Genomic DNA, 17422 nt, shown 5'->3' on the forward strand with positions numbered 1-17422 from the left:
TAGTTACAGATGATTACACACAGAAATATTTTACTGACATGTTTATATACAAGAGTTAGCATAAAACTAACTCTTTGCTCTGTTAGCTGAGAGGGCCTAAAAGAAACAAAACCCTGGCAGCAATGATAATACTTAGTGTCCACATCTTGGTTTCTCAGACCATTCTTCAATAAAAGAACTAGAACTCCATGGAGAAATAGCTGATTTTAGCACTGTGACAAGAAATATGCAAGATGAGCCTAGAGCATCTTGTAGTGCCAGAAAGTGAGTGAGTGTTAAAAAATAATTACATAAAAATATATATACACACACTGATGTCGGTATGTTAAAGGGGCACAGTAAAGGAGCCAACTGAATAAGCTCCCAATGGACAAAGCTGGAATAATGTGAGCAGTAAAGTAGTATTGGACTATAACTCAAAGTATAAGATAGAGATCCTTCATTCCACAATGACAGAAGTAAATACTTGCCTAAATTAATAAATGAGGAAAGAGAGGCAAATTTCCCATGCAGAAGACTTCCAAATAAATTATGTAGGTACTCTACCCCAAAGAACAGGGAGCGTAACTCTTCATTCCTTAAATGTAGGCAGCACAGTTACTTTCTTCCAAAGAGGACAGTACGGGATGGGGAGAAAAGTAACTTTATAGTGGAGTAACCTGACAAATATTACCTCAGCCAGGCGATCAAGGTCAATACCACCAGTTACAAATTACGTTGATAGTATGAACCCTTAATATGATGAAAATGGCACTTCCTCTCTGTGATCACACCTATAACCCCAATCTAATCATAACAAAAACATCAGATAAATTCCAGTAGAGGGACATCCTAAAATATACTTGACCAATACCCCTAAAAACTTTCACAGAAAAAAATTTAAATTAAAAATAAATAAATAACAATGGGGGGGGGGGACCGTCAGTCAGTAGAGCATGTGACTCTTGATCTCAGGGCCATGAGTTTAATCCTCACATTGGATGTGGAGCCTACTTAAAAAATAAATAAATAAAATCTTAAATAATAATAGTAATAACAACAACAAAGGCAGGAGTGGAGAAGTCAAACCTTCCTTTCCCCCCAGTTGACACAAACATAAAACTATCATTTTTCCAGTTTTCTTAGTTGAAGACTTTCCAAATTAGTCTGCTGAAATACCGCTCACATCCAAAGACACAGTAACACAGCCAGCTTTAGTTATATACTGTCTTTATCACTTTATCACATAGAGAAGACTATGACAGTTTTGGCCAATTTTGTTCAACAAGTATTTTTTGACTACCTTTTTTGTTCCAAGTATTGTTCGAGGCATTGTGGTAACCTCAAAAATAGAAGAAGAAAAAAAATCTGTGCTCTGCTTTCATTTCTGTGAGGAAGTCAGACAACACACAAACAAACAATAAATGACCCATCAGCCAGCAATAAATGCTATGAGGTGAATAAAAAATGAAAGTGAGGCAAAATTGATCAAGACAGCTACTCTAATTGGAGCTTAGAAAATGCCTCTTTAAGGAGATGACATTTGAGTTGAGACCTCAGTGCAGCCAGTATACAAAGAAGACAGCAAATGCAAAAGCCAAAAAGAATAAGCTTAATGTGTCTGAGACATCTCAAGTAAACAGGGCAACTGCCCTGATAGGAATGAGCAAACATATTCTGAACTCCAGAGGTAAAAATACAAACCTCATTTAGGCACCTCAAACCATTCCAACACTAACCACCGGGAAACTATCAATGATAATTAGCTCAAGATCTCAATTTTACGCTCTCCCAGAGTCTCCCCCAAAGTCACAGCTGTCCAGTAAATACTGTCTTTTGGACTTCCCCATCTTCCCTCTAAAAACTACCATGCTTATCGCTCATATTTAATCATGGCTCTGCTAGAAGTAGTTAAAAAAAGGAGGCGGGTATTCTACCCAGAAATTGCTCCTGAATTCTCCCTAACAGATCTCATTACTTCATAAAGCACAACCATAGGTTGGTTAAAAGCAAAGGCTCTGGAGACAGAATGACTTGGGTTCAAACTCAGATTCTATCAGCTGTATGATCTTGAACAAGTTGCACAGCTTTTCTAAGACTCAGTTTCCTCATCTATAAAAAGCTGTGAGGATTAAAAAAGACAAAATGGGGCACCCAGTGACTATTCAATAAATGTTAGCTACTGCTAATAAAAGTATTTGAGTATTTATTTTGCTCAATGTTCAGAGTTGGGCCAGAGGGATTACAGAAAACACAATTTGCTACAGCAAATTGTTTGAGAGATAAAACTGTCAAACTCCCTTAGGTCAGGAGCTTTGTCTTTTTCTGGTTCACTAGTGTATTCCCAGAATCCAGAACAGTGTTTAACACACAGTAGGCATCTATCTCAATATGTGTTGAATCAATCAATGAGACTCCATTAAGTCAAAGGAGCATACGAGAGCCTGGCTTTACTTCAAAATAAAGGAAAGTTTTCATTCCACATCAAGATTAACAATATCCTAAGGCCTTGTTAAAGATGTTTTATTATTTCTAATTGCCTCCCCAAAGTCTAGAACAGCTTCATAATATTAACGGACCCAAATTTATTGCAATTAAAAAGCTCTGCTGCTAACATTAAGCTGTCAATCGAAGGCTATACTACTGTTCATAATTCAAACTTGATCAAAATGTTAAAAGTAATAATAAGGTATATTAATTGTTATGGAATACTTTGCTTGCCATTACTCCATAGAACAGACTTTAAAAACTTGTGTAAAAAAATTTTCTCACGAGTTGACCAAGTTTCATTTATGCTGGCAAAACAAAATGATTTCACCTTTCTCTGTATCATTAAATTTTATAAAAACATTATGGTTTGTTCAATCACCAAAGAAAAGTTCAAATCTTTTAGACTTCTTAAAAGTTGCAAAGGATTGTTAGCTTAATATATTGGCTCTTTAGGTCAAAGAAGGACTTTTCAGGGTGATGAAAATGGAGAAAGAAGGAGTTCACCTCTCTAAAAATGAGTTTTCAATTACTATAATTATGCATAAAATAAGACAGGCAGCATTTCTGGGCCAAGATTTGATGCCTTAGTTCCCCGTGAGAATTAGAGCCAAGCATAAATTTGGGGCAAGTTCTGCAAAAACCACTTTACCCTCTATTGATGCTGAATGAAAAACTCATTGTTAGGATCCATCAACACGAATATATTTTCTAACACACAGTAGCCACTCTGGCAACATCGCTTTCATCGTTTTCTATCCGAGAAACAAAACAGGATGCATTTAAATCCTGCCTGACAGTTACCACCACTGCAGGGTAGCTCTCTCATCAGCTTAAGAGTGGTAAGGGCTAAAAAGTAAGAATCTAGTTTACCGAGCCCCCACCGTAAAGTAGCAGGGCCTGCTTAAGCTAACCTACACTGGTTGGCTATTGTATAGGTCCGCCAAACCTTCAGAGCTAGAAAGATACCTGAACTCTACTGACACCTTTTGAGAGAGAAAGCCAGGCGTGAGGGCGGAGCGGTATGATCGGAATTGTTAAAACCGCAGCAAGCCAGCAGGGACACAGGTGCGCGGGCAGGCCCCGGTACCGCAGTCCTTGTCACGCTCCAGACGACGGAGCCCGTCACAACCACGACAACCCTCTTAGACTCTTATTCACTCATTCATTCATTTGACAATTACGCGAGGGACACTGTAGCAGGGCCGGCTCGCAGGGCCCCCGCCCCAGTCCCGGAACACCCTCGGCCGCCAGGCGCGGCCCTGAGCCGCCCCCATTTCCCGGACGCTGCCGCCCGCACTCCGCCACGGCGCGCTCGGGTCACCCGGATCCCGGCCTCGGCCCCACGCGAGCGCCCACGCCCCCCGCCTTGCCAGCCGCAGGTCCCCCGGCCTCCGCCCCGCTTCGCAGTCTCAGACCGCCGGGTTCGTGCGGCGAGGGAGGGGCGCGTCCGCGGAGGTCCCCGCTCGGGGTTCAAGATCCCTCGGCGCGCGCGACGCCCGGACCCGAGGGCCTACGCGGGTGGGTCGGGCCCACCGGCCACTCACCTCCGCCGGGTCAGAACCGAGGGGCCTGCTCTAAGCCGTTTGAAACCGCTTGGGCCGCCGCACACCCCGCAGTGTCCTCGTTGTTTATTGGTCCTCGGCGGACCGCCCATCGCGCGTTTATTGGTCCATTTGAAAGGACTGTGTGCACGCGCCGCCCGCAGCTTTAAAGGAGCCGCGCGCGGCCGTGTTTCTTTCGGAACCGGCGTTGCTTGGTCGGGTGGGGAGAAAGAAGGTCGCCAGAGCAAAAGCTACCGGCGACCCCCCCACCCCCACCCCACACACCCACACTCGAAAGAAAGGCGATAGATGTGTGGAGAACTGTGCATCCCCGGCCATCAGCATGTTTGCTTTATTTAATTTTGGCTATTCAAGCGACTGTCAACACCTGCAATTTTTTAAAAAGTCCTCTCATCCAGCAAATATTGATTGTGCAGCTAAGTGCATGAGGGAAAAGAGAGGCTCTGGGATATAGTGGAAGGAGCAGCGAATGGAGCCAGGACACTGGATTCTGGTCTTGGACCTGTTCTAAGTAAACCACTTTTCCCAGTAAATTATTTGTAGCTTAGTTTCCTCAAAATGAGATAACAATGTTTCCCTTACAAGCTTAATGTGAGGATTTAACATAGCTAATTGAATGTCTAGGAAAGGCCTTTGAACAGTAAGCGTTCTGCAAAAGCTTTATACTTCTATTATTTATAGAAACGACAGGCTTGGTTAATATGATTTCTAAAAGTCTTGTTTAGCTCTAAAAATAAAATACTAAAAAAAAAAAAAAAAAGGGGGGGGTGGCTACACCAGTCGGGGCAGAGTACAACTCTTGATCTCAGAGTTGTTTGTCCCAGCCTCAAGTTGCATGTAGAGCTTACTTAAAAATAAAATGTTAAAAATAAGTCTTGCTTATCTCTAAATTCTATGTTTCTATGAATAAGATAAGGGCCTTACTCCCAAGAAATTTACAAACTGCTTTGGTCAGAGAAATAAAACATATAGGCTAGTCAGTCACTAAAATTCAAGGCAGTATGAGAACAACATAAAAAGCTGTAGATGCTTACAGAAGGGGGAAATTTGCTAAGGGAGCATCTGTGAAAGGGATGGGCTTTTTTTTTTTTTTTTTAATGTTTATTTTATTTTAAAAGAGAAGGTGTGAGCAGGGGAGGGGCAAAGGGAGAGGGAGAGAGAATTCCAAGTAGGCTCTGTGCTGATGCACAACACAGACTGTGCAGAGCTCAAGCCCATGAACCGTGAGATCATGACCTGAGCTGAAACCAAGAGGCTGACGCTTAACCAACTGAGCCACCCAGGTGCCCTAACAGGGATGGACTTTTAATCTGGGATTCAAAGATATGTAATTACCAACAGACTAAAAAATGGAAAGGGGATGGGTAAAAGTAATAAAATGATTCTTTTTTAATCTATCAAATTGGCAACGATGAAAAAGTTTGACAGCCGTTGGCCAAGACTTTGAGAAACAGACACTCAAACTCATTGTTGGTAAGAGTGTAACTGGTGCAAACTTTTAGAAGGATGATTTAGCAGTTGTTAAAATGTAAAGTGTGTATAATCTCTGGGCCAGTAATGCCACTGTTAGGAATTTGCTCTTCAGATCTATGCAAGTATTCAAAGAAAAATGCCCAAGATATTCACTGCAGCAATTCTTAAGACAGGGAAAAACCAAAACCAAAAACCATCCAAACCCTAGAAATTACATGTCCATTCATAGGGAACTTATTACATAAGTTACAGAATATCTACTCAACAGAACACTACCCAACTGTTAAAAAGAATGTAGTTAAGCTATATGTACTGGAATAGAAAAATACACAAATTTAATTGAAAAAAGGCAAGTTGAAGAAAAGCATATGTGGAATCATTTTATTATATGTGGTTATAAAATGCATATGTATTTGTACACATGCCTGAAAATGATTAGAACATTCCTGGAATTTCAAGAAACTAACAAGGGAACTGGGAAGGGAGGGAAACAACTGTTTTGTTTTGTTTTGTTGTTTTTTGCCATTGACATGTTAATTAAAAAAATAGAAATAGGGAGAATGTCTAGTAGTGGGAAGAGAAGGCCCAAGGGCACAGAAACAAGAAAGTGCATTATAGGTAGGGAATTGAAAGTGTGAGTTTGGTTTTCGAACGGGGTTCATGTTGGGAAGTAATGGGATACAAGATTGACAGAGAAAGGAACAATTCTCAGAGGGTCTTGAATACTAAAGGTAAGGAATTTGTACTTCGGGTAGGTGATGGGGAGCTATTGAAGGTTTCTGAATCAGACACAAAATCAGAACTTCTCTTTAGGAAAACTAATTAGCTTGTTTGTCTAAAATGGGTTAGAGTTGGAAGCCCAGTTAGGAGTCTGATATGTGGTGATAGCAGTGGAAATGATGAGAACAGATTCCAGAAAGAGTGAAGGATTTTGCAACCGACTTAGTGCAAAGGTGAGGATGGGGCCCATTTAGGGAGATGAGTCAAAGAACATGCCAAGATTTGAACCTAGGGATTGGGAGGGGTCATTCCCCAAATGGAAGTAGAAAGTCAGGAGAAGCCAGTCTCAAAAGGAAGGCAAGGAATTTAGTTTTAGACCTGTTTACTTTTAGGTACCAATGAGACATCCAAACAGAATCTCTGAGTAGATCTAGGAAATACATGATAAGGACTGTGAGAAAAGATTAGGAATCACCTCCATAGAGTAGAAAACATGATGAGACCACAGAGTGGGAGAGTGGAGAGTGAAAAGGAGGGACGTGAGAACAGATCCATCGGTAGGGAAAAGAGAAAAGAACCTAGCAGAGCAAACAAGGGTCACAGAAACCTTTGAGAAATGGGTTAGGAACATATACAAATAGTCTTTTTCAGTCATTGGTATGTTTACTTTATTTAAATATTATCGGAAATAAGTTGAAGATTACATTTATAAGGAGAGCAAGATGGTAAACTGGAATTTGCTCAATAAAGGATGTATGGAGTCTGGATCCTGGAGAGCTTTAGAACAGGATGGCAAATCCCTTTTTGTCTTATATGGTTTAGGTGCAGCCCTAGTGGGCATTAGATGTCTGATTCCATGCATTTATTTGTTCGTTCATTCAACAAATATTTATTGAGCACCTAATATGTGCAGGGACTATTCTAGGCACTTGGGATAATCAGTGCACAAAATACACACACACACACACACACACACACACACACACGTCCCTCTTATGGTACTCACATTATAGTGAAAAAGCATAGACAATCAACACATAAATAAATTATATAGTATGTTATTAAACAATGTATGCAATGCGAAAAGAAAAAAGAGTAAAACACGGTGAAAGAGATTGGGAAGTAGAGTTAGAAAGACTGCAATTTTATAAAGAGTGATCAGAGTAGGTTTCATTCAGAATGTTACATTTAAGCAAATACTTGAGGAAGGCAAAGGAGTTAGCCATGAATTTATCTAGAGGAAGAAAGTGCAGGCCAGAGGAAACAGCTATGCAAAGACCCTAGGTTGGGAACACGCCTCTCAGGTTAGAGAAACAGGGAGGCCTGTATAGCTGAAGCAGAGTAGTTGGCAGGAGGGTAGCAGGAGATGAGGTCTGATAGGCAACAGAGGGCAGGGGAGTGGCAGATCCTGTAAGGCCTTGTAGAAACCTAACATAACATCTTGCTCCATAGTAGGTGTTCAATAAATGTTTGGCCAGTCATCTTTTGCAGTCCAGGATTATCACCAAACAGCATTTATCTATGTATTTATTAGAGTGACGTGTGCTTACTTTATTCCAAGGGCCTCTCAGTAGTTCTACATAAGGAAAATATTAACAGGGAAGTGAACCCCTTGGAGGCATTAGAGATCAAGGCAAACACTGTATTATTGCAACTGGAAGCAGGAAACAGATGCCAAACATTGTGGCTGCTGAATAAATGTGCTGGGCATTTCTGAAAAGCCTGCCAAGGCTTGGGACAGTGCTCATTCCATTGTAATCACAAGCTGCTTTCTGGGAGAGAAACAGCTCTACCATGGGACGTGGACCCAGATTTCCAGCCTAAGAGGAACGGCTTCAATGATTAACTTCCTTTCAACTTTCAGTCCAGGTACCTAGTGCATTATTCCCTGGAGACAGCAGTGGTGACATTAACACAGGTCTCAAGTGGCTCTAGGTTTTTGTGCCTTGACTGGCCTCTGAGGCTATCCCGGGTTTCACTGGTTGCATTTAATAGGTATTGAGTGAATGAAGGAATGAATAACGCTTTTCTCTTTTCTCATAGCCCATTTTCCCATAGCCCCCCAAATTCAGGCTGTCCAAGAACTCTGACCACAGAAGCATCAGCTCCACCAAAGAGGAAGGAGGCAGAGGGAGAGATAGGGACTTCATTAGCAGGCTGTCAACAGGCTTTTAGGGCTGCAGGGAAAACTACGGAGAAGGGCAAGATAAGTGAGAGTTCTTGGCTCTATGTGTCTTGTAAAATGAAAAAGGCAGATTGCGTAGCTTGGGGCTAACTTCAGCCTTGGGTTTAAACTCAGACCCTTAATTAGGCTGTCTGGATCTGTTTTAACATCATGTCAAAGGAGTCCAAAATTGTGAGTTGGAGCCTTGACTCTGTTCCGCAAGCTGAGCTCTGCTTAGCCTCTGCCAGCTGCTTAATGGGAGAATGATCTAGAGAGAAAATAAATGGGTGAGTGAGGGAATGTTACAAAACAAAGGCTGCCTGAAACATCCCCAAACACACATCCTATTAAGTGGATCAGTTGAGTCATTTTCACATATGAAGAAAAGACACACTCATACAGACTTTTTTTTAGCTATAAAAAGGGCTCAACTCCATTTGTAATCGTTATGTCCATAGGTAGAAATAACTGAAGTTTACTATATGTTCTTGAATGTCAGTGCATTACACTTAGAACCCTGTACACCCTCAGCTCTTGCAGATGCCTTTTCTAAGTTCCTATGTAGCACTGACTTTGTTTGCTGTAGGCTTAGGTTTGGTGAAAGCTTCAGATCATGCCTTGGAGACCTCTCTATGGGCCACAGAGATCTTTTCATCTTAGGATCCATCATCTGTTCATGCAATATAGAAAGAAGGGCAGTGACTGTGTTTTGAACATAATTAGCTTATAAAAATATGTCCAGTTGGTTAGAATTTGACTAACTCTCTCCCTACTCATCAGCTTCAGGTTTTATATCTAGAGAACCAGATAAGGACAACTCTTGTTTCATCCTTAAGGTTTCTCGGAAGGAACATAAAAACAAGTTTCAGGACAGAAATAACCTTAGCAATCATCTGGCTCAACCTTTTCATTTTACTCATCAGGACAGTAAAAGCCAAGGCATGTGCATAACCCGAAAACAGATGCTAGTCCTTGACAGTGTTGCTAAAGTCTCATCTGCCCACTAACAGATTGTTGTCAAGACCTGGGCCACCAGGCCCAGCCTCTTCTCCCATTCCCATTTCCTGCTGAAGTGACAGGACAGTCACAGATTAGTGGGATCTCTAAGGCTCAGGCAGTGTTGAATACCTGATTACACTGGCTCGTGTGGTCACAAGGTGTCAAAATGTAGTCACCAAATTTTGTTCTCCCAGAAACATCTCCCAGGCTTTCAAGCAAATGGTGTGTGCTCAACGCATTAATTTTTCTTGTCATCTGAAAAGTTCTTCCTGAGTTCTCAGCTCAAGTGGTCACTGTTCATGGCCTGGCCCATAACCCCGAGCCTTTGGGAGGGGGTACTTTCTACAGGTATATAGGCTTATACTTTAGGCTGGATTTCATCACCTAAAATGCTTTTCTCTCAGTATGAGTTATTAAAAAAAAAAAAGAAAAGAAAAAAAGAATGGTTGAGTGAGGGGATAGTTGTCCTTGAACTATTCCACTTGTTTCTGTTCTGGTGCACATATCCCTTACCAAAGTTGAAAGAGTTACACACTGTAAATTAGTGTCAGATCTAAAAAATAAAAAAAAAAAAAAATTAGTGTCAGATCTCTTGTCATTTAAATACAAGAGGCTCAGTCTTTCTTGCTTTCTCTTTCTTTTTTTTGGGGGGGGGTATGTAGGGTGGGGGTGGAGGCTCTTGCTAGATTCTAAGCTCTATGGTCAGGCTTGGCCCACAGTAAGCGATAAACGAATTAACGGAAGCATTATTCTATAAAAGGTCTGTGGTTTAGAAAATCAACTACTGGGTTCTGACATAAAATTCTACGTCTCGCACGGGACTTCCATGATTCCTAATCATCATTAGGAACCTGAGAAGGGAGCCCAACCCCCTGTCCTAGCCTTGAGATGTAGTGGATAAATTATAACAAGGAAGCTTTTTTAAAATAAAAGGAAGAAAATAAAAATAAATAAAAGGAATCTTAGTGTTGATTTGATCCATTCTTCGAAACTACGAAACTTTACTAAGATCAAAAAGAGCTAGTAGCATATCTGGGCCTTAATGAACCTTCCTTGTCCCCAGTACTTTTCTTACTATATCTGACAGTCTTGCCAGGGACTATCATCACAAGGCAAAGTCAAGTTCTGTGACAATGAAGTCCTCATAGACCTAGAACAGAAATAGAAGATATATAGTATATATGTCATATACTTCCTTCCAGCGCCTGGAGAGGTCACTAATAATCATGACACTTTCCCCTTGGAGTCTCCCCAGGACCTCAGGCAGCCACTGCCAACCAATCAGAGTCGACACTCGAGATTAAAACCTGCCATCCCTGTTCTAGAGGAAGTAAGGATTTCACAAGCCAATGAATTCTGGTCTTGACCTGTCTTCTCAAGATGAGTTGACCCTTCAACCAGGAACCTCACACCTTTTATTGTTCTTCACCATCCTCACATCCCCCAGGGACTTAAAGGTGATGTTGCAAGAAGGTTTTTGAAAGCATGGGTCTGCCAGACAGAGCGGGTGCAATGATTAGTCATGACTCCAAGCCAGGCACAGTGATTAAGAAAAGCTAAATTTATATTAAATTATCATAAAGTCCTAAAATACTGAACATAGTGGTTAAATAACTCCAGAAAGTCCAATCTCTCCAGTGAGTAACGTTAAAACCATTACACATGAGCGCGGGAGAATCACTTCCATTAGTTTAGGACAAGAGAGGTTTTGCTTTTTACATAGTGAATCAGTGCTCAAATAGAGATTTCTTCAAATATGTCTTTTCTACATTCTGAACAGCCCAAGTGCAATAAGATCCTTCCCCCTTCCCAATCAAGAAAATGCCACTTTTCTACTTTCTCCTCATCCTCAACCAAGAGTCTGAGGACCCAAAGTGCTCTTTTCCTGCCCTGTCAAATGTGAAATGTCTCCCTTTCATCCCATAAGTGGCACCTCGCCTTTCCCACTTTGTGTACTGGAAAAGACTTGCTGGCCTGGCCAGGCTGTCCTGTGTGGGCCCAGACCTGGCTTGGTTACTAACAGGGCTAAGGGCTTGGCACCTGTCTCTAGCAGCCTTAGAAGTGACCAGAAAAGCTTTGCTCTTATCTTTTTTTTCTTTTTTACTCACATGTTTGGCAGCTGATTTCTCAATACCAAGAACCACAGGAGAGGTTTCAAATCAGGAAACTTCCCCTACAAGCCCTCGCCTCTCTTCTCAGCCCATTGTCCTCTCCTATTGCTTCTTGTTCCTGGGTGGAGGAGGTCTGGATCTGCTCCAGGCTGAGAGCGCTTCATCAGTGGTTCTACCTTTCTACATCCTGCCCCCTACTTTTGTGTCTTGATTTAGCCCTCCTCACCACCACAAGGCTAAGTCAGAAAAAGCAACTTGGGGCGGGGGGTGGGGGGAAGGAGGGGGCTATGTAGAAGATTTAGGGCTGAGAAAAAGGTCTCAACTCCCCCTGAGACTAGCACGAGACACACGCTCTTTGTGTGAATGGGCACGAACCAAGTGATGGCATCACAGCATGGAAAGTCAGTCACTTAGCCGGGAAAAGAGTTGGAATGGGAACTTCACCACCCCACAGCCACAGGTTCTCTGTCCACTAACTTTGATCCCTGAGCACTTGAGAGACAACACAGGAGGTTCAACCTCATGGATACTTCCTGTTAGGCCCTGGGTGCCCCAAGTCTATAACCCAATCTCTCTTCCTGACCATTTATGAAGACTTTTGGCCATTTCTTTGAAAAGTTGTTTCACGGTCTCTATGCTCAGAATCCCAGAGAATGAGCGGGGAGAGGGTGGCAGAACATGAAGGTCCAGGTGACATGCTGCTTTGGGTCTAGACAGCGCTGGTAAGATGTTGCAAAGACTTAGCCCTCGGGGCCCCACATTCCTCAAGCCCCTGCTCACAACCTGGTGACTTAGAGTCAAAGACATAGGAAGGGTACTGGCCAGCAGTGGCACCAACGGGGGAATTCATATTAGCTGCTGCCATGCGGTAAAGGCCCTGTCATCCGAAGGTAGAAAAGCTTCCAGACAAACTAGCAGGAGGAAGAACAGATTGAGCCACACCCAGATCTCACCAATATCGGCAGCTGAAAAAAAAAAAAAAAACAACAGCAGCTCTTAGGGCAAGAATAATATCCATTGCCAGCAATGGACAGGACACGCGGCCCAACCACCCTAAAAGCTTTCTCATGTTACCAATGCACTTGAGGCTGGAGGCTTCCCAGATGCCCATACCAGCTGGGCTCACTCCTCCTTCCTCTCTCAGCCTCTATCCTTCATCTCTCTCTTTACCCTTGACCCCTGCCCCAGCTCCTGATGGGCAAGTTCTCTTAGAGAAGCGGCCAGGCTGGCTCTGACGGGAGAGAGGGAAGTCTTGGATCATCAGTTCTTGTGAGGCAGGGTACAGGGAAAAGCTCTGTGCTGAGGAGGAATCATTACTGAGCCTAGTTTTGGGGGCTCAGGATGGGGTGCAAGAGGTGAAGTTGGCGGTAAAATCCAGGTCTAAATTTTCGGGATGCACCATCATTTCTTGTGCACAGGTAGTTACGGACTCAGGTGGAAACAGCTCCCGCGGAGGACCCGGGAGCGGTTATGGGGTGGGAGGTGGAGGAGAAGGACGAGCACATAGGAAGGGGGCCTGTTGTATAAGTGAGCACAAGGACCGTAAGTCCATGAAGGAGAGGGAACAGGCAGGGAGGGAAGGGAACGACGGTGTTTAGACCTGGCTCTCTGAGGAGAGCTTGCGTTCATGTTTCCAGCCCGTGTCTGGCAGAGAGCCCCGTCTTTCAGGAGTGGCTGCGGTATGGACACTGCTGCACTCAGACTGCTCTTCCTGCAGCAGCTGCTCTGTCTCCGTGTCATCCAGGGAGCCAGAGCTGGCCTGGATGGACACTGTGTCTGTCTTCATGCACACATGATCCCGCAGAAGGCCCCCCCGTGAGCTTCGGAGTTGCTTGAGGTCGTCCCACTCAGCATCGTCGCCAGACAGAAGGCAGATTCCCTCTACAATCTTGATCTTCTCCTTGGTGTAGTTATGGTCAGGCCCGCCCTAGGGTGGAGGGTGGGGAGACATGGTCAGTCAGCTGGCTCTCTAAAAGGATCTCACGGTGAACCGGAAAAGGAAGTAGATGGGGTGAGAGGAGGTGTGAGGGGTACAAAGATCCCACAAACAAATGGGGAGACTTGGTCAGAGAGCAAACAGATGAGTCGGCCTAAAAGGAGAGTAGTAGCTAGGATGATTATTACCCTTCTCAAGACAGGGAGGAGGGAGGGACGCCTGGGTGGCGCAGTCGGTTAAGCGTCCGACTTCAGCCAGGTCACGATCTCGCGGTCCGTGAGTTCGAGCCCCGCATCAGGCTCTGGGCTGATGGCTCAGAGCCTGGAGCCTGTTTCCGATTCTGTGTCTCCCTCTCTCTCTGACCCTCCCCCGTTCATGCTCTGTCTCTCTCTGTCCCCAAAATAAATAAACGTTGAAAAAAAAAATTTTTAAAAAAAAGACAGGGAGGAGGGAGAACCATGGCTTCCAGTCCTGCATCATCCACTCACTGGCTATGTCACCTTGGGCAAATTACTCAGCATCTCTAAACTCAGTCTCCACATCTGCAGTGTGGGGAGAATAACAGTATCCATACCTCATAACCAGTTGCAGTGAAGGTTCAATGAGGTGATACACATAATGCAGTTAGTAGGTGCTTGACACATAAGATACATTAAATCATGTTAGGTATTGTTATATTGTTATTGTGATTTATTAATGGGACACCATGCTGATATGCATGGCCAAAAGTAATTGACAAAGGCAATTCAATGTGCATTTATCTGGGATTTTAAACTCCTCCTGTGCTCTTTTGTTCTTAATTCTCTTCTTCCTAATTTTGTTAAGGAGAAAACTTTTGGGAGGTAAGACAGGAGGAATCTAGAAAATCTCCTTATTTAGATTTTGAGTGCCAATCCTTTGGGACCCCATAGCCTTTTCTGGGAGGTTACTCTGGCTCTGCTCCCACAAGCCTTGGGGCCATTCTCAAGCAACCTGGGATTGTTCCAAGGACAGCCTTAAGTTCTACTCAGGCTTCTCCCTTTGTGGATTTCTCAAAGAGGAGTCTTACTCCTGGTTTCTGGGGGATACCAATCAAAATGCCACCTCTACCAGGACACAATGAACCATGGCTGAGATTCTGTCCTGGGACAGTATTCCCACCGAGAGCTCTGCAAACGTTCCTCTATTTTAGTAGCAATTCAACTCCACAGATATTTACTGAGCCCCTGCATTAAAGAGGACACTTTGCTGATTGCCCTCTGGGAGTGACAGCTCCCTCAATAGAGCAGAGACAGACACAGATAGCACACAAGCACACAAGCACACACGTGCACGTGCGTATACACACACTCATTCCCCCAGCATACCCTCCAAGCTGAAATTAGCATAAGATTAGAGAGAGCCGTGCAGTGTCTTCACCTCAGAGACACGCTGGGTAAGCTAGGGAGAGGTGGGGGACACGGCACTGGCAGTTTGGGGGAGGGGGGGAGGAGAACACCATGCCCTCTACAAACACACTGCAACAGGTACCTGAAATCAAGAGGAAATCAGAAGAGAAAGGGTGAAAGACTGTCAGAGGGGTGAAAGAGCTGCTGAGGAAAAGCACACAACAGAAGAAAAGAGGTCACACACTTGTAAGTTCTAACCTGTGAACCTTATTATGGTTCTTTTCTGGGGCATCAAACACTCTAGGAACCTAAGACTCAAGAGTCTCTCAAAGATACTAAGTGAGAATGGGATCTACCATCCCTAAAACTGAAAACTATCCTTGCAGGTTCTGTTTTGGCTTCCAGTGGAAGCTCTTTTAATATGGAAACTCATGGAGCCAGAAAGCATGGGATTATTATGTAAAGTGCACTCATTATGCATGGTGGCCCTGTAGATATGAGGGCAAGTTTTGACTGTGCTAGACAGGCCAAGAGAGTAGAACGATTAGGGTTTCATAAAGGATATAACTTCTGATGAAGGGTTACAGGATTTTAGAAAAAGCAGCAGTTGTATTAGACTAGGAAAATCTGAAATCCCAGGCTACTGATTCCTTGTGGAAATGGGACTATTTTTCAAGCCTAAACACTCAGCAAATAATTTTTCGCTGAAGCAACAAAGGAGTTAAGAGAGCAAAAGCATGTAAACCTTCAAAATTCTAGAGAAATCTCTTAAGATTCTGTGATAAGAGGAAGAACAGCAAAAACATAAAAACAAACAACAACAAAAAAAACCCAGCCATTGCCAGCCATAGGTGCCAACAACTTGGATCAGAGGTTAGAAAAGGGAAAGTCCAGGAGCTGGTGGGTTTTGAGGGGTATTGTCTAGGCGTCTGGGGTGCTTCACAGGGGCCTCACTGCAGGGGAATGATGACTAAATGAGGAAACACCTATGAGCCTAGTAAAATATCTCCTGGCAGGGAGGCGCACACTCCCATGCTTTCAGACTCAGACCTTCTGGAATCTGCTTTCTAACCTTGCTCTCACTAAGGTCCCTCAAGCCGGTCCCTCAGAGAGTCTACATCTGTCCAGAAACCCAAATCACATTCATTTCTTCTGTTCACTATGACTTCCAAAATGGTAGATGGGACTACCCGGCATCCCTCACTGATCCATTCAGGCAACTGGAGCGTATCCTTCCCCCCTCCAGAAACAAACACAAACAAACAAACAACCACCTTGAATATAAACTTTAATTTTTACCTCTTTCTTATAGCACAGTTGATTGTACATGGCTGGTTTCGGGATTGCTTCAATTTTCACTTCTTGAGTGGAAGTTCGGTAGGAAGGGTTGCTGTAGGTCAGGTTTCCCATTCCCGGGTCAGTTAACTTGGATTTTTTGTGTCTTTAGGAGGAAAGGTGATGAGAAATTAGTTCAGATCTTTATCGGGGTGCTATCTGGGGAAGTTGTAACCTGAATGTGGTAGGCAGCTTCTAAGACAGCTCTAGAGATCCTCGCCTCCTGCTTCTCCCACCTTCTGAATCCCTGCTCCTTGAGTGTGGGCCGCACCTGATGATTCACTCACTTCTTTTTTATTTATTTTTTTATTTTTTAAGTAATCTCTACACCCAAGGTGGGGATCGAACCCACAATCTCAAGGTCAAGACTTGCACCCTGCACCGACTAGGCCAGCCAGGCGCCCCTGGTGATGCACTTCTGAAGAACAGAAAATACAAAAGTGACGGATGCTAGATTAGGTTCCAGAGAAACTTGTGGCTTCTGTCTTAGGTTGCCCTTACTCTCTCTTATGCTAGCTCTGGGGAAGCAAGCTGCCAAGTGGCCATTTGTCCTTTGGAAAGGCCTCACAAGGCAGGGAACGGATGAGAGTGACCTACAGTCAACAGCTGGCAAGGAGCTGAGACCCTCGGTCCAACAGCCTGTGAGGAACTAAATCCTGCCAACAGCTACACGCATGTGCTTGGCAGGGAATCCCTCCCCGGTCAAGCCCTGAGATAAGACCACAACCCTGGCTGATACCTGGACTGTAGCCTGGGAGAGACCCTGAGGCAGAGGCATGCAAGTAAGCTGCACCCAGATTTATAACCCACAAAAGCTGTGAGATAATAAATGGTTGTCATTTTAAGTTGCTAAATTTGGGAATAATCTGCAATAGATAGCTAATCCACTGTGTCAAGACAGATCTGTGTTTCAATCCCACATCTGTTACTTACTAGCTGGGATCTTGGTAGACATAATCTAAGCTTTGTGAGCCTCAGATCCTTATCTGTAAAGTGAGGAGTAATAATACCTGTATTATGTAGCATTGACACATATTCACTAAATAGTAACGGTTACTATTATAATTAGTGTTGTTGTTATTGTTGCTGTTGTTGTTGTTGTTGTTGTTGTTGGAAGCAGGAGCCACAGCAGCATAGCAAAATCCTGGTATTTTTGCTGCAAGCTGTGTTTAAAGCATTTGGAGAGGGGCGCCTGGGTGGCTCAGTCGGTTAAGCGTCCGACTTCAGCTCAGGTCACGATCTCACGGTCCGTGAGTTCGAGCCCCGCGTCGGGCTCTGGGCTGATG

At 43.8% G+C, this 17422-nt stretch overlaps 2 protein-coding genes across 4 annotated transcripts in view; both read right to left on the bottom strand.

The window, feature by feature from the left end:
- Positions 1 to 4123, bottom strand: part of CKAP5 (cytoskeleton associated protein 5) — a 115564-nt gene extending 111441 nt beyond the window's left edge. For all 3 annotated transcript variants that reach the window (XM_045486744.1, XM_045486741.1, XM_045486747.1), the window contains exon 1: positions 4014 to 4123. The gene's annotated coding sequence lies outside the window, so the exon portion shown is untranslated. The remainder of the gene's footprint in view (positions 1 to 4013) is intronic.
- Positions 4124 to 6867: 2744 nt separating this feature from the next.
- LRP4 (LDL receptor related protein 4) overlaps positions 6868 to 17422 on the bottom strand; it is a 55784-nt gene continuing 45229 nt past the window's right edge. Inside the window, exons 37-38 of the mRNA XM_045486748.1 lie at positions 16101 to 16242; positions 6868 to 13425 (exon numbers count right to left, since the gene is read on the bottom strand). Coding sequence (XP_045342704.1) covers positions 13093 to 13425; positions 16101 to 16242 — 475 coding nt within the window. The 3' untranslated portion in view covers positions 6868 to 13092. The remainder of the gene's footprint in view (positions 13426 to 16100; positions 16243 to 17422) is intronic.

Source organism: Leopardus geoffroyi, chromosome D1 (genome assembly GCF_018350155.1).
Source record: "Leopardus geoffroyi isolate Oge1 chromosome D1, O.geoffroyi_Oge1_pat1.0, whole genome shotgun sequence".
NCBI lineage: Eukaryota > Metazoa > Chordata > Mammalia > Carnivora > Felidae > Leopardus > Leopardus geoffroyi.